Source organism: Hippopotamus amphibius, chromosome 2 (genome assembly GCF_030028045.1).
Source record: "Hippopotamus amphibius kiboko isolate mHipAmp2 chromosome 2, mHipAmp2.hap2, whole genome shotgun sequence".
NCBI classification, from domain to species: domain Eukaryota; kingdom Metazoa; phylum Chordata; class Mammalia; order Artiodactyla; family Hippopotamidae; genus Hippopotamus; species Hippopotamus amphibius.
In genome coordinates, this window is record NC_080187.1 from 193,605,618 (window position 1) to 193,632,599 (window position 26,982).

General features: G+C 42.6%; 1 protein-coding gene across 1 annotated transcript; it reads right to left on the reverse strand.

Annotated features, from left to right (window-relative positions):
- Window positions 1-375: 375 nt before the first annotated feature.
- On the reverse strand, window positions 376-25,048 carry LOC130845248 (aromatase-like). The gene is made up of 9 exons (XM_057722186.1): window positions 24,886-25,048; window positions 22,443-22,593; window positions 14,882-15,036; window positions 11,540-11,716; window positions 9,122-9,236; window positions 5,344-5,458; window positions 4,738-4,900; window positions 1,876-2,117; window positions 376-670 (listed from the first exon to the last, which is right to left on the reverse strand). The coding sequence occupies exons 1-9, from the start codon at window positions 25,028-25,030 to the stop codon at window positions 422-424; spliced, it is 1,512 nt and encodes a 503-aa protein (XP_057578169.1). The 5' UTR covers window positions 25,031-25,048; the 3' UTR covers window positions 376-421.
- Window positions 25,049-26,982: the final 1,934 nt, after the last annotated feature.

The following is a 26,982-nucleotide window of genomic DNA, read 5'->3' on the forward strand; positions in this document are numbered from 1 at the left end:
CACTAGCTGGTGTGTTTAGCCCTAGGTACCCAGTGTCAGCCTGGCCTTTGTAATTGACTTGAGTGCTTCTGCCCCAGACATCATAAAGCTCCCATCTCAGGGCAGGACAGTAAGGAGTAGGGCAGGAGTTTTGCTGATGGCTTGTCTTTTCCAAAGCATGTTTTGTGGAATTGGGCCTTTAGGGCTGCAGTTGCCTGCACAAACTCTTGGCCTCCGCATTTTCTCTTGCACTCTGGTTTCTGGTTTGGATTCGGTCAGATGACTGGTGTCTCCCGGCTTGCTGACAACCCACGGGAGGTAAGCCTATAAAACCCCACGGGCCACGGTTGTTCATGTGAAGAGGACTACCTGGCAAAAATGGGTGCTTTGCATGTGGAATACTGTTGAGAAGTGCTCAGGGTCAGGGACTGACCAAACATTTTTAGCGCTCAAGGCACTTGTCTGAATTTCTTGGGATGAAAATCATTTCCAGCAGGTCGCCGGTCTCATCTGGGTGCAAGGATAAGTCATTTTTCTTCTGCATCGTTTCAACACATCGACCTTGCAATGTCTGCACGCGGAAGCGTCTCAGAAGTGTGACCAGGATGACCTTCATCATCACCATGGCGATGTACTTTCCCGCACAGGCCCGGGGCCCAAAGCCAAATGGCTGAAAGTACCTGTAAGGAACCTAGGAAAACAATCAGACAATTAGCCAGAGTAGTAAAGGCTAGAGTCATGCACCTCTGATTCACCCTGAAAACAGTGTCAGAATGCTCAGTTTCGGGGACTTGGGCATATTGTTCCTTCACGGAGAAGAATGACTGTAACTCAGATAAGCCTCCTTCTCCATCCAGCTTGATTCACTCTTGGTGATACAGATGTAACTACAACAATTCCCAGTTTTGCTTTTCATGTAAAATACTCAACTAGCTCTGTGGGAAGGCCACGGCTTTACTGCTGTTCTGCCGGTCATTGAGGCAAAGATTTTTGTGTGTGTGTGCCAGGCCATATAACCTGATGACAAGGACAAATTTAGGCAAAAGTATGGGTTCCCTGCCTGTTAGTGCCAAGGATCTTAGTATCTTTAGCTAATATTTAATGGGACACCTTTGCCTGTCTTGTCCCCATTTGGATTCATATAGTGTGTGGCACTTAATAGATGCTCAGTAAGTTATTTTTGACCAATTGCCAACATGGCATGCTTGCTTATATAGAAATGGAATATGTTAGAAACTGGTTTAAAAAGATCATATCTCTTCCCCATATGGAAATGGAAAAAGGGGGCACAAAGGGAACCATCTGGATAATTCATGTTAAAGAAAATCATTGCCTAGAATTTGATGTAATGGAGGCAGAATCTCCAGTAAACCTCAATTACAGAAGAACAAGGTGAGGCTCTTCTAATTACCAAGTCCTATTTAGAATGGGACCTAGTGCTTGTGGGGCCATTTGGGGAACCAAAGGCCCCCTGCAAAAAACCAAATCTTTTCTTCTCATTTGATTCCCATCTGAAGCAGAAGTAGACTTCCTTGGCTTAGGTGATGTTACAGCTGAATCTGCATGATGACAAACTGATAAGTTTAAATGGAAAAGTGGGTTGGTTAAACAAAATTTGGCTCATTTTAGCCAAAATTAAGGGCCTGAATTGTTCACATTTTGACCTATTGTGTGGCCTCCATGAAGACATTTCCCAGAGCTGAGAGCCAACCTCCTTGGCTTGAGAACAGACATGGTGACCATGTTCCAAGCTGGGGGAAATGTGCTCTCCTGGTGAGGCAGGAGGGAATGAGTAAATAGAATGAAATATACATGGCGCAAAAAACGGAAACAGAGAGGATTTAACAGTTGACATTTTCAAGAGTGGCACACTCAGTTTTAAGGAAGGGCTCTTACATTCTTGGCAAAATTATCAAGAGTAAATTCATTGGGCTTGGGGAAAAACTCGAGTCTATGCATTCTTCCAATATTCAGGATAATGTTAGTCCCCTTTTTCACTGGGTAGCCATCGATGACATCATCCTCTAGGGCTTTGCGCATGACCAGGTCCACAACAGGCTGGTATCGCATACTCTCATAAATAAAGTTTTCTACCACTTTTAGTTTTTGAATATCATCATTCTTTATGTCTCTTTCACCTGTGGGAGCAGATAAAAAGTACAAAGGAGGTCATGTTAGTTTCAACATGTGATGGGCATAAAACTCCTTGTCTCATATCAGTATAATTACAGGGTCAGTTTGGTCTTGGTTGAAAAAAATATATTTATATAATTCTAAAATGCATTGTGTTTGGTCCACAGAGTGCCTTACAAAAATTCAGATTTGAAGTCAATTATCTTAACATCTGATGGATTTCATAGAAACTTCTGGACTTGTAGAAAAATAAAAAACCAGGTAACAATGGACTCACATCCCAGCATGGCAAGAGTTGGCTGAGGGTGTATGGCTGATGAGCCCTTAGAGGGACATCCTCTCTGCAGCATCATGTAGACCCACCCAAACTGCTTCATAAATTTATCTACCGCCTCTGTGGTTCTTGAGTTTTGTCCCCTACTCTAAATTCTAGGAGACATTCATTCCTTCTCTAGTCAAAGTGAGATGGTGAGTTTAATTAGGTTTAAAGAAATTTTCTCTTCTGGTATTCTTTGCAGTCATCTATCAGAAAATAACGCTGTAAATCTCTCCTCCTCATCTCATCAAGAACAACCTGGTGTGGTAGAGTGGCAAGAACCCCTTCTCTGCACCACAATGAAAGGGGTGCCTCATCAGCCCCATGTGAGCTGGGGATTGATAGACAACTCCACTGTCTGAGTTTGGCGCAACATGGGTCAGAGAGGACCGGATTACTCTCAGAATTAGCAAAGTTTCAAAGCATCCTCAAATGGGGTACTACATTTGCAGAATGAAAATCAGCCCACGGTCCCAAGGCAGTTCTGTCTCCTGTATAATTAGTTTATTCAGGAAAGGTCTCACTTAGTCAGAGAACTCTAACAACCCAGCACCTCACATATTGCTTTTTGTACACAATAAGAGTCTAATCGGTGTGTTTATCTGAGCGTGGAGAACTAGAGAGGAGAAGATGGAGAAGGTAACAAAAGGCATTCCCTAGGATGTAAGTACCAGGTGTGGGGGTCTAGAGGGAACACATACACAGGTACTAGTGGTTGTCCCTATTTTATCTTTAGAGAGTACTGTAGTGTCAGGGGGACATCATGGGGCAAAAGAACTTTTCATCTCTCAAGGATCTTATTAAAGACCTATGGTCTTTTTTTTTTTTAAAGCTCTTTATCGGAATATAATTGCTTTACACTGTTGTGCCAGTTTTTGCTGTACAACAAAGTGAATCAGCTGTACTTATACATATATCTGCATGTCTCCTCCCTCCCGCGACTTCTTCCCACCTTCCCTATTCCAGCCCTCTAAAAGACTTATGGTCTTAAGGGCTATTTCCTCCTTGTTGCCTATAATTCATCATTCTGTGATACTCTCTCCCACTCCAGTGAGACAGCTTGTTGAGTTCTCTTTTTCCCAGGAGAAGGAGAGCCCAGGACTTCAGGGATGGCACTGGCTTATTCACCGCAGTGTCTTTGCAGGTGGCACAGAACCCATAGCCTGAAAAGGGCACTTGAGAAAACATTCCAGAATTTGAAACTCGGATGTTATTCTGGCTCCTCGCTCTCTATCTTCCCAGGCAGTGGCCCTCCAACAGCAGTGCATCTGCAGAACCCTTTTACATATTTAATCCTTGTATGAAATTTTCTTTATTGTCAAGCACCACTCAGATTATTTTAAAGATAAATAAGCTAAAATTTTTTTAAAATATGGTGCATTTCTACAACAAAATAGGTTGTTTTATAGGGATCTGTAAAGTCAAGAAAGAAAAGTCTGTATCATTACTTATATCTCTTCACACATGTCAGAAATGTGTTCCTAAAGAGATTACTTAATGTGAAGCACATTCAAAATAAGGCATTCTGTTTTCTCCCCAAAGCAATTCTGACTTCTTCTGAATGTGGCAGTGTTTCTAGGGAAGGGATATCAGAAGCTGTGGCAGAGTGAGGCTGCAGCAGAGGCAGAGCAGGGAGGAGGCAGAGTTGGGAAGAGCTGAGCAGGGACCTGGAGGCCTTCCTGCAGAGGAGGAGGAGAGAGTGGGGGCAGGAAGGGGCCAGCACCCCTGGACTTGGGGGGGAGAAGGAAACTAATCAGTCCCCTCATTTGTTATCACCCTCTCCTCCTCCCTCTGCTACCAGCTGGAAGAATGGACTGCTTGAAACCCAGAAATGCTGCAATAAATGACAGCCACTTCCCTGGGTGGACCCTCAAAAGCTTCTTGTTACTGATAAGGTAGCAAATCCTTGTGGATGATCCCATGTTTTTTAAACACAGACAAATAAAACCATATATATGTGTTTATGTGATCATAAAAAAAGACATTGAAGAATACACATCAAAATATTAACAGTGATTCCTCCTGGGGAATGGGAATGAGGGGAGGAGAGTGGAAGGGATCAGGAAGTATTACTTTCTGCATCATACATCTCTCTGTTATTTGAATTTTTTCCAAGCAGCATGTCTTTTTTTATCTTAGAAAAACACAGAAACCTGTCTGGCATAATGAAAATATGACACAATGACTTGCTTTGCTGTTCTCTGGGTGGATTCTAATAAAGATTTTGACATAAGACTCTTAGGACCTAGAAGCCAATATTCAGAAGGAATTGTTTTCTAAGCTCTATTGTTTGTTTGACAGATTCTTACCAACAACAGTCTGGATTTCCTTCATTATTGCCTCTTCAACCTGGGGGTGCTTTGCAATGAGAAACAGCATGAAGAAGACAGAGATGGACATGGTGTCTGGCGCTGCGATCAGCATTTCCAATATGCACTGGTTCACATTCTCTCTTGTCAGGTCTCCACGTTTCTGAACAATTGAAAAGGGGAGAAACATTGGAAAAGTAAATGAAAGGTTCAGAACAGGAAGGGAGGTGGCACTCAAAGATCAATAACCTCAACAAAATGAAATCATAGGAATTATGTATCTCTGGGACTGATGATGGACATTTTCATTAACAATCTTCAGCTCAAAGCTGAACAATTTAACCAAATATCTGTGTGTTTAGTGTCTTTGGACTTCCTGGTTGTCATATTTTGTATTGTGCAGACACTAAGAAGTTTCAGTCTTAAAGGTCAGTCTCTCCTGATTGTCTAATAGTGGGCTGTTGGGTTGGGCATTATAGCAATATTGGAGCAGATAGTCAAAAGCAGAAACATGCAATAATTAATAGGAGGGAATTTTTAGACACTGATACACAAACAGTGATACACATATGTTGTGTGGGAATTATGGTTAGTTCAGGTCTGTACCTCAGCCAAAATCAACTCAGTGGCAAAATCCATAGAGTCTTCTAGTTTCTCTGCTGTGAAAATCTTGCGTCTTTTTTTTTCTGTCAGAATTTCCATTTCGTCTTTCAACTCTTTGCTGGAAAAGACAGTGAAAATATTACCTACTTGTACACAGATGTAATTACATCTAGATAAATGGATTCATTTGCCATTTTTAAAAATAAAATGATCTTCTTTAGTTGAAGCCATTAGTGCTCATGAATAACTGAATTTATGCTTAATTCTTATCAAATATCCTTAAATTACATATACATGATATCATGTTAAGGAACCAGAGTTAGCCAAGATATCTCAGCAGTGGTAGCAAAATCAAGGCTGTAACCTGTAGTTAAGGGTTGAAAACTGGTACCAAAAGGCTAAATCCAATTATGTTTTCTGCTATTTGATTGGGCCAGCAGGATGCTTAAATTAAACATCAAAAACCAAAGCCAGTGAATGCCTTTAGTGGGAGCACGCACTCTCCAGTCTGCTATGGGCACCTCCATTTCCTTTGTCTTACATCCACCCAGCCCACTTTTATCTGCATAGCCCTGGAGACCATTGAGTTTGAGGTTCCTCTTCTACCCAGGAAGTATTCTTCCTGATATTTATCTCCTCCCTTGCAGTTTCTGCCTCATAGTAACACTGAGTAAATATTTGTTGAACGATTGACTGGCTGCATCAGTATGCATCTGCATTTTGGCAGTGTGGTGGAGGGAAGAGCACCTTGGACAAAGGGTCAGGTTCTGGTCCAGGTTGCTATCTTTAAGTCTCTGAGTCTTATGTCTCTTATTAAAGTGAAGGGATCGGACTAGATGAACAACAAGGCCACCTTGAGATCTCAGTTCTGTTATTCTTGACTTTGTCTTTAAGTGTAGGCGTTCATGTAAAATTGTATTGTTCCCCAAGCTCAGGGAACACTATGTTGTATTATGTTAAATGTACAATAAATCTTTCTTTCAAATTCTTGTTGACATGGTTGCCTACACACTTAAATACTCTGTTGACCTAAATAGCCTCTATATTTACTCCAGTTCAGCAGGAAAAGTAATGGAAGATTCTTTAAGATTCCTCCTATTTCTAAAAGTTTTTTGGGGTATCTCAAGGAATATTTTTAAACATTCTGAGAGATATTCTTCAGGGTAGTATTTTCATTGTGTCACTCTAAATAAGAATGTCTACCATTGTGTATTTCTGTGAGTATGCTTATAGGCAGACATGCACACACACACATACACACACATTCCAAGTATACAGCAGGAATACATTCACATTCATTCATTCGTCTACCCATCCATTTGTTCAGCAAATGTTTGTTGAATATCTCCTACATTCACTCATTGGTGGGCTAGAATGCTCATAGCATTCCTATCTGAGCAATGGCCCCCAGACAGTCTGGGATGTATTGAAATGCCCCTAGACTTTGAATTCGTAGAGAATTTCTTAATGGAGCTGCATTCACTTCTATGTATCTGCTTCCTCTCTGGCCCAGAATCAGGGGCCTGAATATCCCTTGGAATTCCTCCTATTCAGGTTAAAAGTTGCTTCTATTTATATGCATGCATTTGAATTTGTATGCCATTAAAAACTAGGCGAATTGAGTTCAGTGACATTTTCCAGGAAATAGGAAGTCTCTGACTTACAAACATATATTTCAAGAATGTGTCTGTACCAACAAATAATGATCTCTAGTTTACGAATCCAGGCCACAAACACCTATTTAATGTATTCTGAGGCTGAAAAGCCTTACATTTGACAAAATAAAAAGTAGAAAACAATGCTGTTCTAATATTGGGAATTCAAAGAGGGAAAAATATAAAATTGAATATACAGGGATGGAAGTAGATGTCCTAGACACAGTTCCATAAATATATTTTCAAAAATATTGGTATGATAAAGGCAAATTTTATACGATCTCACTTATATGTGGGATCTTTAAAAAATAACAAAAGCAAAAATCCCATTGTTACAAGAAGAGATTGGTGATTGCCATTGGTGCTGGGGATAGGTTGGGCGTGAAATGGTTGAAGGAGATCAAAGGTACAAACTTCCTTCCAGTTTTATGATCAATAAGTCATGGGGATGTAATGCACAGCATGTTGACTACAGTTAATAATACTGTATTGCATATTTAAAAGTTGCTAAGAGTGTACGTCTTAAAAGGTCTCATCATAAGGAAAAAATTTTGAAAAAATTTTGTAAAAATTTGATGAAAGATGTTAAGATTAATTGTGATGAACATTTCTCAGTATATTCAAATATTGAATCATGCTGTACACCTGAAACTAACATAATGTTATATGCCAATTATGCCTCAATAAAAGAAGTATTGGCATCATTGCAAAGGCATGGGGGGAAAGATTAAAAGCTTTCTCTAGGTTTTTAATGCTCTAGATCAGAGGAGATATTACCTAGTTCACTAAGCATTGGCAAATTTATATAGAGAGGGAATGTTTTTGAGATAGTTTTAAAGAAACCAAAACGAAACTGTTATACAGTCTCATGCAATAAGTTTCTATGGGCCTGCTGACCATACTGAAGCTAAACTAACGACCAAGTTTAGCTGTGGACCTATAAGACTCTTCAGACCACCACAAATTCTGACCACAATGAAGAGATGAATCACTTATCTAATTGATTCAAGTCACAGTAAACTCTGGTAGAAACAAAGAGAAATGTTTAAAGAACCAAGTGTCCAAGTCATCTCCCGATCCTCATCAGCCACTTGGGAATATATAAAGCAACATCAAATTGACTTACTTCCTGGAGACTAATATTACTGAATATCAAAACATGCAAACAGGATGAAGTTAACTCTTCAAACAGGTTTGGGAACTTTTAGAGATGAATTTAAGATAGTCAGGGACATCTGGGGAAGATGTGAACAGAGCGATGGGGAAAGCTAACATGTTTACTGCCTACTATGTGTCATGCTCTGTGCTGACTGCCCTACATAGAGGATCTCGTTAACCTCTATCCCCACCATGGAAGGTATGTTATATTTTACTTTAAAGAGCTTGCCACATCCATTTGGGAAGAGACAGGATGCAAAGACCACTTAGACCTGCTCTCTAAGTGGTAGAGACAGGATGCAAAGCAGGTCTGTCTACCTCTAGATCCCCTCAGCCTTCCACTGGTGTCTAGAGGTGGCACTTTTAGTGGCTGGCTACTTACACACTAAAAGCCCATTGATTACCCAATAGGCCATTAGGCATTTGTCCAGCCTTCTGCTAGACTAGCCTGAGATCAAAGCAAAGCCATTTAATGACAATTTTAGGATCCCCCAAGACATAAGATACATAACTAACAACATCTTATAAAAGTTCATCATAAAAAAATTCTTTTGCAACTACCGTCAATTCTTACAAGTTGAATTAAGTTAAATTCACTCAGGAGCAACACAACAATAAAATGATTTCATGTTTCCATTTTTCCAGACATGCAAAGAGAATTTTGACAAATAATAATAAGTTCAGCCAACCCTTCTCTTCAACTCAAAATACACTGCAGTGTCCTAGTTCCAGAGATGGAGCTCTTGGCCTACTAGGTGAAAAACTGCCCTAGGCCAAAGTCTTCCTTTCCTCTGTGCTCTGGCCACATGCACCCAAATTACTGTAAGAAGTGCTTCACCAGTAACTTAATCAACAGCTCCCTCGTGGTTCTGGAGAGGAGAAAGCTTGCCGAAGAGGCCAGCGATAGCTAAGACACAACACAAATGAATTTAGTCTCACCAATAAATTTTCCAAAATGTGTTACTTACACAGACTTTTCATACTTTCTGTATAGCCAAGAAATCTTAAAGAAGATGTCTGGTTTGAGAAGGAGAGCTTGCCATGCATCAAAATAACCCTGGATTTTAACCACGATAGCACTTTCTGGAAAAACAGAAACAGAGCAGAGCAGATGAGCAAAAATCTGAGTCCAAGAAGGGCTCCCTGATCAGAGAAGATCCCCTGTAGACTCTCCTAGCATCTGTGACTCTAAGCAGGGCAAGGTTCCACCTTCAATGCATGTTTCAGCCATGGGAATGCCGCTAAACAAATCAAGACCAATTTATTCTGCTTGTCATCTAAAGTTGCCACGTTAACCAGAGATTTGTCAGTTTTCATGTTTGTGTTAGAGACACAGCCTAGAATCTCACATCCTTCTCCTTGGCTGAGCCTCCAACACCGTCTGTTTTTCTGACTGTGGGAAATAAGTAATTAATGCTGTTATAGCCTCAATTCTGGCATCTGGAAAGGCGAAAAGCCTCCCCACTCTGTTGTTTATGTTTTGGTGCAGAGTGTGGAATTCATCTGGGATCTTCAATGCTTTGTCCTGAGTCTTGTGCACAGTCAGCTCTTTAATGGGTGTCCTTGAATTAAAGTGAATACTAAAGAAAAGAAAAGTGCTGCTTTTTTCAAATTATATACAAGGGAAGGGAAACATGCAGATGCAGAAACTGCAGTTCATAGAAATGAAGAAGCTGGGTCCCTCTGGCCAACTGAGAGTTCCACAAGGACCCGGGAAGCAGAGGGAAATACACATAACTCTGTATGGCTTATGCAGGTTCTTAGACCACAGTCTGCATCCATAAGTTAACAGAAAGCTGTACAGTTCCCTTTACTTGATCCCTCCTAAGAATCAAGGCTAGTGGGGAACCAAAGAGCGGGGACTTCTAAAATAGGTACCTGCCAAACCTTAGGAGAGTTGTCCGTGGAACAGGCAAACAGGACTTTCCGAGTCCCTGTCTGAAAGGGGATCAGGCAAGAGGCTGTGGCTAAAGTCCTCAGAGTGAACGGGGCTCCCATCCTGATGTCAATCCGATGGGGGTCCTGTGACTCTTGTAAGGAAGAATTAAAGAGCAGGGGAGTTGAGGCGAGGAGAGTGGAGGAGAGGAAGGGAGGGCTGATGGTGTGTCTGCTTCTCCAAATGTGGTCAATCAGGGGGCTGGTGTGGGCAAGTATGTAAATCGTGCCTGTTCTTATGCCTGTGATGTTCTTCCCTCAGAGCTGCATGCGGCTCGTGGCCGCACTTTACTTGGGGCTATGTTCAGATGTCCTCTCCACAGAGGCCTTCCTGACCACCCTCTCTCCCCACAGTAGCCTCGGATTCCCACTGACCTCCCCCTTCACTTTCTAGCCCTTTGCCCTGCTTTGCTTTTTCTTCAAGGCACTTACTGCCTAAAATATTACTAGATAGTTACTTGCTTGCTGTCCGTTTCCCCACTGAGATGTAAACTCTTTGAAGGCAAAACTTTGTCTAGTTCACTGCTCTATCCCCAGAACCTAAGCCTGGAATAAAACAGGCCATCAATAAATATTAGCTGAATGAATGGATGAATCAATGAACACTGCTAGAAATCAAATAAGGGGAAATTTCATTAAGCTGACAACAGGAGAATGGAATGAATCCACCTGATTAATGTTTGTTCTTTTGTTGGTGGTAGAGTTGCCTGTATGTGTTTAGTATTTGCTTCTGTGATATAGTGAGGAAAGCAGTTTCTAGAGTGAGACATCTTGCCAGGGTCGTTCTAAATGCTAAATCACAAACCTTATGTGAAGCCACTTTTCATACTGCCTGGCACAGAGTAGATACTAAATTAATGATGTTATCATCATCATTTCCAGCAGCAGCAGCAGCAGCAGCAGCAGCACCCTTTCATTGTATAGAGTCAAAGTTTTCACTCTTAGTGGCTTTGAGAGAGAGGTGTGTATGTGCATTTATGTGCGTGTGTGTGTATATATATATGCATATATGTACAGATAGATAGAATGTGTATGTGTTTATGTGCTGTGTGTGTATATACACACACACACACACACACACATATGTGTAGTATGTATATATCATGCCCAAAAGAATGGTTGGTAATGGTTAAATACATAGGTCTGGTGGTAGGATATATTTATGAGCAAATCAAATGATCACATCTGTTAAGTTTCAGTGTGGGTAGAATCCTATTTCTTAGAGCAATGAGGAGAGATTCCAAAGAAATAGAGCACGGCCCTGCTATGGATATTTATGATCTTATAAGAGAACAAGGCAGACATACCAGGAAGTTTTTTAGGAGTACTTAGAAAGGCTTAGAGAAGAGCCGTATACAAAAGAGCATATCTTTACTTGAGTCCGTTATCCTTCTCATGCCCTGTTTAATAAAGGGCCCAATGTCAAGTCACAAGAATGAACGTTTCAGTACCGTCCAAGGGGATCCCCAGGAAGAGCATGTTAGAGGTGTCCAGCATGATGCGCCGCATGAGGGTCAGCACGTCCACGTAGCCCAGCTCATTGCGGACCTCCTCCAGCCTGTCCAGATGCTTGGTGATGGAATCAGCGCAGATGGTCACCATGCGCACCACGCCGGGCCCAGACAAGGCTGAAGGGGACACATCAGAGTGAGCTACTTCCAACTCCAGGGCACACAGACCGTCAGGTGATTTTGGCTTTTTATGTTTGGAGCTTAATTGACCACAAATTTTTGTTTAATAAGTGGGTGGAAATATTCCTATTCTTTACATTTTTTCTGTATTTACTAATTGTCTACTAGCCAGTATCACTTTTTATGATTAAAAATAAATGAATGGAAAGGATGCTCAACATTACTAATCATCAGAGAAATGCAAGTCAAAGCCACAATGAGGTATCACCTCACACCGATCAGAATGGCCATCATCACAAAATCTGGAAACAACAAATGTTGGAGAGGGTGTGGAGAAAAGGGAACTCTCCTGCACTGTTGGTGGGACTGTAAGTTGGTACAGCCACTATGGAAAACAATTTGGAGGTTCCTTAAAAAACTACAAATAGAACTACCATATTTTCCAGTAATCCCACTCCTGGGCATATACCCAAAGAAAACCATAATCCCAAAAGAAACATGTACCATAATGTTTCTTTTTTTTTTTTTTTTCTTTTTTTTTTTGTTTTATTTTTTTTACCATAATGTTTATTGCAGCACTATTTACAATAGCCAGGACATGGAAGCAACCTAAATGCCCATCAACAGATGAATGGATGAAGAAGATGTGGCATATATATACAATGGACTATTACTCAGCTATAAAAAGGAATGAGATGGAGCTATATGTAATGAGGTGGATAGACCTAGAGTCTGTCATACAGAGTGAAGTAAGTCAGAAAGAGAAAGACAAATATTGTATGCTAACTCACATATATGGAATCTAAAAATGGTACTGATGACCTCAGTGACAAGAACAAGGACGCAGATACAGAGAAAGGACTGGAGAACTCGAGGTTTGGGAGGGGGCAGGGGGTGACGGGGAAGCTGAGATGAAGCGAGAGAGTAGCACAGACATATATATACTACCAACTGTAAAATAGATAGTCAGTGGGAAGTTGTTGTATAACAAAGGGAGTCCAACTCAAGGATGGAAGATGCCTTAGAGGACTGGGGTGGGGAGGGTGGGGGGGACTCGAGAGGGGGGGAGTCAAGGAAGGGAGGGAATATGGGGATATGTGTATAAAAACAGATGATTGAACTTGGTGTACCCCCCAAAAAATAATAAATAAATAAAATTAAAAAAAAAGAAGGAATAAAAAATAAATATTTTTAAAACAAATGATTCAAAATTAAGCTTTTATTCTACCGATGACAAATCATTTGTGACATTGCAAATGAAACATTTAGTACCTATGATCATAAATTACAAATCAGTAATTTTCTATATTCATTATATACCTTTTTCTCTAAAGAAGGTTTGGATTTCACCAGGGTGATATTTTATGTTTCAATGGGTGGCAGAATATTGCTACAGATCTATTCAAGTTGGATCTTACACTTTAGATCTAAGGTGCTTCTTGTTTAATTGCAGTTCTTATGTGTAAAGTGCTAGTCTTATAAACTACCAAATGTACCCTTCTCTTAATTTTGGTTTCTCCTCACACTACGTCCAGATTTATTGTACTCAATCAGTGTCATAACAGTAAAACAAAACTTTGTTGAGCAGTCTTCCTCACAGGACTGGGGACATTTTAAGGGCAGTGATAACCTATTAGCATTGTACTTCAAGTCCATAGTACAGGGTGGCCTTTGATGTATATTTGTCAAATAGAGGAATGAATGAATGAGTGAATGAATAGTTTAATGAATGAATGAAACCAGGTAGAGTGAACTGGCTCTGATCTCTCCCTTTGCCTGGCTCCTGACCATCTGAGCAGCTAGTGGTCCTGATGGTAGGTGGTCTAATGTGAGAGTTTAACTCTTAAAGTCCTCCTTACTCTCTTTGTTCAAGGTTGCTGTAAGCTTTCTTTAGCAGTAATCTTTCTTTTTATGTCTTTTTTGTTCAGACTTGCTGTTGAAGTCAGAGCCCTTAAGCAAATCAGCTGTGCTGCTGAAGCCCGTGAAGGCACACAGTACAAATAAGAAAGATGACCTGGTGAGTGGTACTGGACTCTAAACATTTCCGCCCGTGTATAAAGAGGAAGTTTGGGTTGGCAGCATACTGTCTGACTTTATTTAGGAGGGACTTGGATGTAGGAAAGGCCCGGATACTGTTTCCTGGGTGACTGTCACATCCACAAGTGAAATAAATGATGCCTTAATGAATCAATCCTTTGCGTGGAAGGGCTGGCTTTGATTATCACTGCCAGGCTGATGTATGATTTGCCTCTATGTTCAAGAGTATGAAACCACATTTCAAATGTGTAAACCACATTTCAAATGTATAAACAGAATGGGCAGCCAAGTGAAGCTGGGAAAGCCATGGAAACACTTTCTCCCTAGAGGCTCCAGAAAGGAACACAACCTTGCTCAATGCCTCTGTCAGACTTTTGACCCATAAAACCCATAAAAGATAATGAAGGTGTGATTTGAAGCCAAAGGCTTCAATTCTAGCCACATATAGTAAGAGGGAAATCACTAGATAAGAAAGTTTGGAATCCAGTCTCTGGTCATCCACATCTGGCTATGTTGCCTGTGGGAAAAATCACAAGCTCTCTAGAAACGTACTTCCTTAAGTATAAACTCAGAGACTGGATGAAATGACATATACAACTCTTCTCACTTCTAAAATTCTGTAAATTATTTGCAAATTGCTGTTAAAACATCTGGGATGTCAGCCAATGATTCAGCAAACGTGTTGGCTATGTTAAATCAACTATATGGCTAACACACTAAATCCTTAATTGAAGCAATCTTAAGTATATGGGGTGCCAATTCTTCACATTCATGAAAGTGTTTGTGCATCAACAAGAAGAACAGAATTTGTATTGGGTGAATATGTGGGCTCTGGGGTTGTATCCCATGCTACCGTTTACTACTGGTGGAAACTTAGGCAAGTTACTTAACCTCTTTATGCCTCAGTTTTCTCACTTGTAAAAAGTAGGTGGTAAGAGTATTTACCATATGGGGTTGCTGTGGGATTAAAGTATCAAGCGTTTAAAACAGTGCCTACTATATAGTACACGTATAATGAATGTTAGCTCTTACTATTTCAGAACTGTGAAGCAGCAGAAGTTAAAAATGATTTCAAGAAAGCATATTCATAGACTAAAGAGCAGAATATACCCAGCACCTGAATACCTTTCATAAAGTAAGTTCTAGCAGTTTTCCAGAGCTCCGGATTATTGTTAAATATGATGCCTTTCTCATGCATGCCGATGCACTGCAACCCAAGTTTGCTGCCGAATCGGGATGTGTAGTGACTGTGCTTCATTACGTGGAACACACCTGAGGACCTGCAGAGGAAGCAATCCTTGGGGTTACTTGTTAAGGGTCAGGAGAACTCAGTGTGATGAGTGGGCCTACCCGGTGGGTCTCGTAGCAAATGCCCGTTGATCTAAATGCAATCTGTAATTTCTAGTATTCAGATTAAATGAGCACTTATGTCAGCACAAGAACATGCTTCTCCAGTTGAAACATTCCTACCTACTAGCTCTCTAAAGCATCACTAAAGATCAACACACACACACACAAAGTTATTTGTTATTCCCTCTTCTTCTCTAACTCCAAGACTCTAAAATACTACTCACTACTGCGGTCAGAACTGCAAGGCTGTAAGAAACGGAACCCTCCACACCACCATATTCCTGAGAGCCTCCAGCTCCCAAGCAGCCCAACTCCAGACAGTGGCCCCCACTGCAGAAGTGAGTCTCAGATATGGGAGTTGCTGGAAAAACTGAAGTCTTATCTCTGTAGTTTGGAAGCAGCAGTTCTGCCTTGTACCACCCATCCCCCAGAGGCTCTAATCAGGCCTGGGCCCTCCAGGGGGGTATCATTCTAGATTGAAGGATATCTCCTAGGTACTTCTGCCCTGGGCTTGGCTGGCTGGGCTGGGCCTGGAAGGCTCTCTGTGGTGGTGACAGCAGCTCCCTTGGGGCTCTGTATCCCTCATGACTCCTCATGGTCTCCAGGGTCACAGAGTTCTCCCAGGACATAGGATGTGCTGAGCCATTAGATAGCTCTTGATGTGGTAACCCTAGGACCTTGCCAATAACCCAGGCTTCCTTGAACTTCCTGGTTCCTCTTCCACTGCTCTGTCCTCTGTCTCCAAGCCCCAGGCCCAGTTCTTCAGCCCTGGGCTGGGCCTTCAGAACAACTAGGAAGGAGGAGACGGCCCCTCCCCACCCATCTTGTCCTCTAGGACATGCTTCCTGCCCCCAATCCCAGTCGAATTTGGGCACGATAAGGCAATGAGCATTACAACATGTTGTAAAATCCTAGCTGAAGACATCATGGGCCTCCACATGTGAGGGGAATATTTTCTTCTTAGGACAGTGGTACAGGATTCTTCTGCAGAGAGACTCGCTTTGTTGAGAAGATGTTTTATTAAGATTGCTTATAGGTTAGGCTATGGCACTGGAAGTATAAATTGATCATTTAAATAATTTAATACTTGAGAGCATAAAGGATAAATGAATAGTTATTCTCTTCTTGATAAAAGGTGGAGTGGCTTGCTTTATTCTATTGTATTTTCAATACTGACACAAATCCAGATACTTCTATTTTTATTCCAGGGAATTAATTTGACTGATAACATAGGTACAATTTTGTCCTATAGACAGACATCACGCCATAGAAAGGACTGAAATTCTATTAATTAATAGGCTTCAGAATTCTAGCTATTCTTACCATCCCCTACCTCACGCTATAATCACAGCTGCAAGTAGTTGGTATACTCTTTATTCACAAACTCATATTAGAGGACAAGCAGAATACTGTTTTTCTTCTCTGACCTTTAGAGCACTTGCGTATATTGGTCTGTGCATATGTTTGGAGGAATTACTGGTCACTTAAAAACTTCAACCCAAACTTCTACCCAGCTAAACGCTAGTTGATAAAGAGCCAACGATTAAATCAGTTGTCCTCTAGGGGGTGCCAACATCTCAGTTATCCTGAGTCAGAGGCTGGGACCTGGCAAAGAACAAAGTAGGCAAGACAGAAGTGGTGCACAGAGCAAGCAAAGTATCACCAAGGACAAGCAGTTTAAACTAAGGTCACTTATCAAAAGTAGGCAGGCTTTATCTAACTGGAGCAGGTCAGGAAGGTGAAGATAGGAAGGTGAAGACGGGAAGGTTGGTGACGAATTAGGGACGCCAGCCCAGAGCTCTCGTGCCATCAAGGAGAGCAGGAGAGACCCCTTGCCCACAGTGCGGGCCGGCCTGTAACACCAGGTGAGGGAGGTGTTGCATTGACTGTCCACCTGGGAGAGTGAGGATTTCTCACCACTGAGGAGAGACCAGGTGAGTCCCCGTGCTCAGAGGGGACAGCGGGTAGTGTAAGATGCCTGGTGCCCGGGGTCATTATTCTTCTTGAAACGTGACTGAAGTCAAGAGACATCTCCAAAGGTGGCAAACCTATTGTCTCTTCAAAATGAAAAGTAGCCAGGAAGTAGGTTCTTAGGTGGTAAAGAAGAAGCCACCCTCCCGTTCTGAGTTTAAAGAACTCACACACCTGTGGTCAGCTTCAAGACTGATGAGTACTAGAAATACGGGGGAGACGACCAATGGGATAATTGGTACCAAACATTTAAAAACACTTGCCTTGTGTAGACCTGTTCAGTGCCTGTGACTTAGGCTCCATCAGTCCTACCACGTGTTCCCTGTCCTTTGCCCTCTAGTATCCTTACCCAGGTTTAATACTGAGGTCACTGCAAGAGAAAACGAACCTTTATAACAGAGAGATCTGACTGCAAGCACCTTAAGCTGATCAAATTCAGTATCACTAATATGGGACCACCTTCTCTGGTCTCTTGATGTGATGCAATATGCAGTGCCTAGGACTAACAGGAAAGCATTAGGGCAAATCAATGAAGCTGAATTGAATAGAGCCGACGAACCTAGTGTTCAGTTTATAAGCAATAGTGGCAGTAGAAAAGTATGTTCAATGACACCATAATGAGACAGTGAGAGAAATTTGGAATGTGGGACACCCTGTAAGACAACTGACATGGTCTCTTCAGAATGTCAAGGTCTTGGGGGCAAAAAGTGGGAGGAGTGCTCTTCTAACTTCCCTGTTCATTTGAACTTTTCTTATTAGAAAGTTGGAAGAATATTTTCTTGTCAATAAAGTCTCTCCCTTTCATGCAACCTCAACTGCCTTGACCCTCTGCTTACTTTGTCCTAGTTGCCTGGTAAAATCTCAATCCTCTCTAAACTCAACTCTTAGCTTAGCTTACTCTGCACGCGGCAGCTGAATGGGGGCCAGGGGAAAAACCATACATGCACATGGACACACACACACACACACACACACACACACACACACACATTGGCAGGTCTCAGTTAAATTCACGTGGGCCCTTAGTGCAGCTGGCAATTCTGCTACACTTCCTAAGTCCAGTCACTCTCTCCCTCTCCTGGATGACTGTTGTATCCTGTCTCCTCTCTCCTCCAGTGTTCTACTTCCTCACCTTTAACCTCAACTACAGACTTTATTTCCTATTTTCCTGAGAAAACAGAAGCAACTAGAACTTCTGCAAGTCCAACCACCAGCATCAGTGCCCATATAGTCAACTTTGCCTCCTGTTACTGCAGATGAACTTCCATGTCCCTATTCAAGGCCAACTCCACTTGCCACCTGGACCCCTCGGCATCTTACTTTGGCACACTCCCCCTTTCTGCTGCATAACAGTTTCCTCTGTAACTCCTCATTCCCATCAAAACAGACTTGTCATAACATCTTGTATCTTAACAAACAAAAACTCCTTGGACTAAACATCCCTTTCAGCTCTGTTCCATTTCTCTGCCTCCTTTATGGCAAACTCCTTGAAAGAGTGTCTATACCTGCTGCCTCCCAGTCTTCTCTCCCCATTTTCCACAGTGTTCAGACTTTTGCCCCCAGCACTCCATTGAAACTGCTCTTGTCAAGGTCACCCATGACCTCCCTGGTGCTAAATGCAATGCTCACACCTCTGTCCATTCATGTGGCACTGTCAGGATAGTTGACAATTCCACCCTCCCTGACATGCATTCCTCACCTGCTTTCAGACCACCACACTCTCCTGGCTTTCCCTTCTCTGTGTGGCTGTCCTTCTCAGCCTCCGTTGCTGGTTTCTGACTACAGTGGAAGGTCTGAATGGTCAGAACTTCCTTCTTAATATCCCATTCAGTGCTACTAGGCAAGGCAAGTCAAAATATCTGAAATGGAATCTTGATTTCTCCCCATCCCAAAGTTACTCCACCCACCTCATCTTCTATATAGCACGTATCTACCTGATAATAGTGTGGGCAACCATGCTGGTTTGCCTGGCACTGTCTGAGTTTTAGCTTAAATAGTGCACAACATGGGGAATCTAGTCCCAAGTAAACCAAGACAGTTGTTCACCCTACTGCTATACTAGGTTTTACCCTTTTATTTTCAGTGAATTAACACTGTAACAATATATTCCTCTGCAGGGGTAGGGATCTGGGGCTGATTTGTTCATGATACCTGTTGCACATAAGAAGTTCTCAATAAATGTTTGTTTAATGAGTGAATGGAGAGTCAATAATGACTATGACGAGTTAGGGTCATCCAGTGGTTAGTATAGAGTAAATTCTCAATAAATGTAGGCTTATGAAATAAGTAAATGAATTCCCTATAAATTTGTACACAATTAAAATAAGTATATAAATTTTATAACATTACTTAGTACTTAAATTGCTAACAGGCGGGCAAATCTGACCCCAATTAGTATGTTAATTGTTAATTTCCATTTATGGATGCCACCCACATTCTCCTTTTTGATATTATTACAAACACTAACATATACATATGACATATAGTGTCATGCATAGCGTCTGAGACCCTCATTAATGTGGAGCATTTCTGCCTGGAGAATCACGCACACGTTATCTACAGGTGATCAGGTGCACCTCCCCCCACAGCCCCCAGCTGCTCAGGTAGAATCCTGGCAGCACTCATGCCTGACACTCCCCCCTGAGGTTCTGTAGCCCCCACCACTTCAGAACTAAGCTGATTTGAAAGTTGGACCCTAATCTCAGCACAGTTGTAATGACTACAGATGTCAAACTTTTCAAAAGAGAAAAAATCTGGGAAACTATTCAAAGAAAAAGAAAAGCTTTCTGAGGTCCAATGGGGTCTTCTCGAGAGGTACGGGTAGTTCTGGAAGGACCTGCAGAGCAGGCAAGGGAAGGAGATGGGGATAAGCATGTCCAATTCTTGTGGGGAGCTTAGCCCTTAACAACAGACTTGAGCGGCTGGGAGGCAATTATGGAGAACACAGAGACTCCAACCAGAGAAAAGCCTGTGAGGACAGGACAGGGAAAGGACTGGGAGAGCTGGGGGAAGGGCAGAGTGGGTTGTTGTCCATGTTCTCAGCATGAATCAGCACCTGACTCTGTCAGGGTCGCTAAGGTCGCTTTCCTAATTAAGACAGCAGTGGTCAGATGCCACCTGTGCTGTAACGAGGGTCCTATTTCCGGAATTGCCTTTGGGGTTCTTCGGAATTTATCTGGTGATCTAAGTATCTAGTGTCTAAGAGTGGTTTCTGTCCTGGTCCTCTGGTCCTTCTCACGTGCTTCATTCTTCCCTCCAGGTCTCGTCTTGCACTCCCACCACCTGAGCTAGACTTAACAGTAAGCAAATCAGACAAAACCACTCCACGCTTTTCCCCAACCCCAGGGAAAGGCTCTCCTGCCCCGGAAGCATCTTACCTTCTCTCCTCCATCAAGCTCCGCAGCACATTGGAATCACCTGGGGGGCTCTAAACACTACTGATGCCTGGTCCCCACCCCCACTCAAGAGACTGTAAAAGTTGGGATGTGGCCTGGGCAGTGGGGTTTTGAACAACTCCCTAGATGACTTTAATGTGCATCCAGGGTGAGGGAAGCACAGCTTTAGATCCTGAGCTGCAGGCATCATCCTTTTGGATAAATGTCCTGTGGGTGCCTTCTCCTGTATTGAGGGAAAGGGGTGACAGGGAAGGCCGACACTGACTTGAGGAGGGCTGGGAGGCAACTTGCTGTGCTGGGGGATCAAAGAGCAGGAGGCAGTGTCCCAGTCCTCCAAGCCCAGTCGTCATCTGTTCCAGGACATTTTTGGGACTCTAGTCAGTTGCAAACGTGAGTGAAGTATTGACTTTGAAATGAGAACTATCAAATTCACTTAAATCTGGCTGAGTGGAGTTTAATAGACCCAGAGAAGTAAAACCCAAGAGTAACTCTGGTCTCACCATTAGAGCAGTGGATCTGAACCGGGGTGTGCCTCAGAATCACCTGGAGGGCTCGTGGAAGCAGATCGCTGGGCCCCACCCCCAGATTTTCTTATTTAGTGGGTCGGGGTGGGACCCAAGGATGGGCATTTCTCACAAGTTCCTAGATACATGGCTGCTGCTGGTCAGGGGACCACTGTGTGAGAACCACTGCACTGGGGTGTTTCACTATGAACCCAGTGAAATGACATTTCCACTTGAAGCTGTATAAACATGTTTAGTTGTGTAAACATGGTCTGCCTTAGCTATTCTTCAAATTTTTACACCACCAAACTGAATGAAATAGAAAAAAACCCCGGCAAAAATTGAGGTATTAGTTTGGTTCAAAATAACATTCTTGAATAGGTAGAAATATTTGGAAAGATAACTTTTTCTCCCCTGCTCCCTTCTTTCAAGTATTTGGTTCAAAGAATTGGGTTTTGAGTTCATCACGGTGTTTTCAGAAATGATGTATATCATCATGGCCTGAAAATAAATATCAATGTAGTTTCCAGAGATGCTTCACTTACTTCTGGGCAATAGTCTGTGTATCTGAAGAAACAATTCTAATAAATCAGTAAAATACCCTGGTCCGTCTTAGTTTGTGGGCAGATCTCTGTCAGGGATTATAAATATAAAAACTCATTAACGAGACATTTTGGCAGATGGCTTTGCTAAAAATCTTGCAAAGATAGCGGAACATCTATGGTATGTGCTCTCTTTTACACTCTTCATTTTCTATGATCAAAGCAGTAAGAAAACTAATATTTCACGAAGCTAGTTAGTTGATGCATATTTCGTTAACCCTGAAGTGAATTCAATCAGCTAAAGTTATCTGGAAAATATAACCGTGTACGGGAAGCGGGGAAATACCGTTTCTTTTAATAGGCAATATTGTTCCCAATTTATATAAAACCACTCAGAAAGTTCACTGGCACACAGCCACCAATAGGATAGCAGTGTATGAATGGCTTCTTTGTCTGCTTCCTCAGTAGCCTGGCATTAGAAACACATCAGCAAATTGATACAGTCAGAATTTTTTTCCTCAGGTGTTTGTTTTAGTTATTATTGCTTGTGTGTTTGTTTTAATGCTTATATAGCTAAGACCAAAATCTTAGGAAAGCATAAAAGATAATACCTCTCCCTCAAGTGTGTTTGTCAAAACCAAATCATCTGTGTTCTAAGGTTCCACATTCACTGCTCAGAGAAATTGTGAATAATTTGCAGTCTTCCAGAGTTCTTAATATGTACCTCTGGCTTCAAGCAAAACCCGATTATTCTATTTGTCTGAAGTGTTAGATTTTACCTGGGAACGACTCATCTTTGTTTTGAAGTAGTGAAAACATAACTTTGGAAACAAAGATGGCAAAATATAAAAATAATTTTGTTTTTTAACGGGAAATATCCCAGCCTTGATTTTTAAAATATGTCACCAGTTGTTAGCAGACTTACTTGCTAATAATGAGGGTTTCCTCTCCACATATCCAGACTCTCATGAATTCTCCGTACATCTTGTTGTAGTAATTGCAGGCACTGCCAATCCCCATCCAGAGGAACCTGCAGTGGGAAATGAGGGGCCCAATTCCCAGAAAGTAGCCAGGACCTAGGAAAGTCATCAGATCACAATCAGTATTTCTACCACACCAAAAAGACAGAGTGCTTTAAGTTACTGCTGTTCTTGTTGTTTTATATCTAAACGTCCTCTTACATCTTCTGATGTATGTAGGTGAATCACACACACAGCATGATTAAAACAGCACCACCAGTTAACACGAGGCTCCTCACAGCTCTATGAGTAAAATATAGTCCCGTCGACATCGCAACAGTTCCATTTGGTCTCAGTCATTTCAGTCTGAACGGACTGGAGTAGGTGTCTACTCTTGCTGTGTTGAACAGTGTCAATGAGTTTCAAATACAAGTCACTCAGTCCCTCTGGTCGCAGGCCCAAAAACCAGGACAAGTGACAAGCTGACAGCTCTGTCTGGATGCCTAGTTTTGTCTGAAAACTTTGGACTTGAAAGCACCCGTCAATGGAACGGGCAGGTTTGAATTAGTTTTTGGCTTTGGTGTCATCTGTTTAACTGTGAGAAACATGGTCTGCAAAGACAATGTCCAAACAGAAAGCATCCATTCCTTTCCCCACCCCACCCCTCCCTTCAGAAAGGATTTGGTTTAAGAAGAGACTCTTAAGCTAAATCTCAATAGACAAAACAAAGCTAAGCATTGAGAAATGAGGCAGTGGGTCTGAACAGGGGCTGGGCCAGAGCCTGAGTCCAGTGATCTGGTTTTCGCGAAGACCAGCGGCCCTTACACCCTGGCTGCTGCAGACGATGACAGAATGGTGAGGAGCGTGAAGCGGGCGGGCAGCCGGGGACCTGCCGCTGCTTGTGTCAGAGGACAGACGTGGTAGCTTGATGGTGGTGGTGGTGGTGAAGTTCGTCAAGAGCTTGTTGGAACGGTTTTAGGCGTTTTATTGTAAAGTTATAACATTTCTATATCTTACTCCTTTCATTGCAATCTGTCAGTGAAATAGTCACGGAGCTAAAACTCACACACTATCTGAGACAGTGCAGTGCTGAAAATTTAGATAATCTAAGTGTTTGTGTGAGTCATTCAAATTGGATGTCTAAGCCCAAATCTGGCAAACAAGGTTGATTACTTAAGTTTGAAGTAGCTGAGTGAATGTGGAAAAGACTGTCAGGTGTTTCTTTCTGCCCTTAAATTGGAAAGCCTTTGTTAATGTCTATATAATCAGAATAAGTTTGGGAGTTTTGGGTCAAGGGGTCTTAATCTTAGGATTGTTGTAGTAACACTGTAAGTAGATGACTGACTTATAGAAGTTTTATGGGGACACATGCCTGCCATGAGGAATTTTCCCTGAAAACTACAAAACAGTCTGATATTTCTGAGACTTCTGAGTTAATCTGATAGTGTAGAGTGGTGGGGTTTCTATTGGAATTATCTGGATAATTGTATTATATTCTACTTTTGATTGATCCACAGAGCTTGTTGAAGATTTTTTTAGGTTTTCAGGGGAATCATGGTGGCCCCCATTTTTCTTCCACTGTCCAGGTCCCATCCAGCCCTTATGGTGGCACCAACATCACCACCATGCCCAAGAGTAAAAGAAAATGAAGAGTGGGATAAAGAGAAAGAATAAGTTCAAGAAAGGGAGCGGCAAAGTGGGAGGGAGACAGAAAAGGAGTATAGAAGACAATCCAGAGACATTTTCACCTTTAGAGCAAAAGTGGAATGAAATTGAATTAAAAAAGAAACCTGCAGGAGAACTCGAGGTATGGGAGGGGGCGGGAGGTGAAGGGGAAACTGAGAAGAAGCGAGAGAGTAGCACAGACATATATATACTACCAACTGTAAAATAGTCAGTGGGAAGTTGTTGTATAACAAAGGGAGTCCAACTCGAGGATGGAAGATGCCTTAGAGGACTGGGGCAGGGAGGGTGGGGGGGACTCGAGGGGGGGGCGTCAAGGAAGGGAGGGAATATGGGGATTTGTGTATAAAAACAGTTGATTGAACCTGGTGTACCCCCCAAAAAAAATAATAAAAAAAAAAATAAAAAAAATAAATAAAAAAGAAACCTGCAATTTTACCTTGTTCCACCCCTTCTTAAACTTACTTTAAAGGATACTTGTGCCAAGTCTACCTCACCAAAACAAAATGCAGACTGGGAGAGGTTATCTAATATTTTTTCTAATGCTCATTTAACATGTGCAGATAATTGGTATGAAAATATTCATCTGAGTTCATTTGCCAAGCTGCTGTGGGCTTCAGCCATCTCCTCAGGTTTACTCTGCTGTTTTGAAAATTTTCTTTATGCTCATGGACAAAAGCCCAAAGAGACACTCTCCTTAGATACAGAACTAAATGACTGAGTTACCTGGTATTGAGGATGTGTTTTTATAAGTCCAAACAAAGAGAAGAAAGCCAGTGAGCAGCAGGATTGCAATGCTGGCAACAGGTGCACCTTCGGACACCGTGCTGGTGATGTTATAATGCATTGGGTTCAGCACTTCCAAAACCATCTTGTGTTGCTTGATCTCAGGGGAGACAATTTAAAGTCCTGTGGAAATCAGAGGGGCAGAAAAATTAGAGAATCCCCCAAAGGTACATCTGGGACTCCTGTTGCTTCAGAGGATGCTGTCCTATAGAGATGGGTCCTTTGTTTGATAATGTGGTGGGACACTTAGACAAGACAAATTTGTGATTTCAAGTCAAAACAAGCAAGCCCAAAGAGATCCTTTGGCTTGAAGTGCAGCGTTTCTTTCCCTGGTAAAGTCTCAGGTTCGTTTAGACGCTTGGTCTGCTAGAACCTTATCATCTTGCCCTTGAGAAGGTAGAGTGACTGAATTCCCAATTGAGAGCCAAATTTCTTACCAAAATACATGAAAATGAAGCCCATTCCCGAGGTGGATTTATTCTGTGACTTCATCAGTATCTGGTTCAGGCAATCTTTTCCCCAGGAGGCCAAATCAATTTTTTTTTTTTTAAAAAAGCAATCCCTCACCCCCTTCCTGCTCTAAATTACTTCCTCCAAAGAGCGAGCTTTCCAGTAAGAAAGAAAACTTCTAACTTCTCACTCTCTTCATCCATTCTTCTTCTGACTTCTTTGATCATCTTTATGATCATTACCTTAAACTCTTTATCATGTAGATCGCTTATCTCCACTTCACTTAGTTTTTCTTTTGGGCTTTATCTTATTCCTTCATTTGGAACATATTTCTCTTGTCATCCCATTTTGCCTAATTCATCATTTTTATTCCTGTGTGTTTGGTAGGTTGGTTTTGTTTCCAATCTTGGAGAAGTGGCCGTATGTAGGAAATGTCATAAGAGGCCCAGCAGTGCACTCCCCTCTGGTCACCTGAGCAATATGCTTTAGGGGTGCCCTCTGTGTGGGCTGTGTGGGTCTGTCTGTTGTGGCAGGCTGACTACTGTAGGCATGGTGGTTGGTGTGGCTGCACCTGGGTCAGATTGGTTGCCAGGCCCTGCCTTGTGCATAGGCTGACACCTGTAGATGGGCAGGTCCGGGTCATGAAGTGACTGGCTACAGAGCCCTGGAAAAGGGGGTCCTTGGGCTAATGCTGGTCTAGTGGTGGGCAAAGCTTGGTCTTGGGGTGGCCAGCTGTGGGTCCAGGGCTCCCAGAGTTGGGTGACCTGTTGATGATGGGGCCATGGCTCAGAAGGATCTGGGCCTGGTATCTTCCTACTGGTGGGCAGGGCTAATTCCTGACTTTTGTGGCTGTGGGCTCTGGGGTGACCGAGAGCTAGTGACAGCCCACTGGTGAGTGCACCAGATCCTGACATAGCTGGCTGCAGCACCGTGGTTTTCCCAGGGCTACTGTCCACCCAGTGATGGGTGAGACCAGGTGCCAGGTCTAGGAGTGGCTCACTGGTAGGTGGATTTGTATCTCTGGCTGCAAGGTCCTAAGTTTCTGTTACAGATGTTATCCTGCTGGTCAGCAGTGACAGGGCTGAGGGGAGTCTCAGGGCTAGTGATGGCCCTCTGGTGGGTAGAGCTGGGTCCCAGGGTCTCTCGCTGCAGTGCCCTAGGATTTCAGGAGTGGGTGTCAGCCTGAGGGTGGGTGGGACCAGCACTGGGGCCTACCCACTGGTTGGTGAGGCTGGGTTTAGGGCTAATGTAGGCCTTCTGCTTGGTGGGCCTGCGTCTGATGACTAGCTTCAGGGTCCTGGAGGTCCTGGGGCTTTGCTGGCCTATTGGTGGGTAGGGCCAGTCCTGGGGCTGCTGGGTATGCAGGGTGTCCTTTGGTAGCAGGCCTGTTGGTGAGTGGGGCAGTATCCATGCCCAGCTAACTGCCTGGACGGGGGCTTCCTGGGACTGAGGCAGACTCGCAAGTGGGCAAGGGCAGGTCCCTGCACTAATAATCTAGACAGACAGTTCCACAATGCTGATTACCAGTACTAGTGTTTCTTGGTGGAATGTGCTCTCATTAACGACTGCTACCAGCATCTAAGTCCC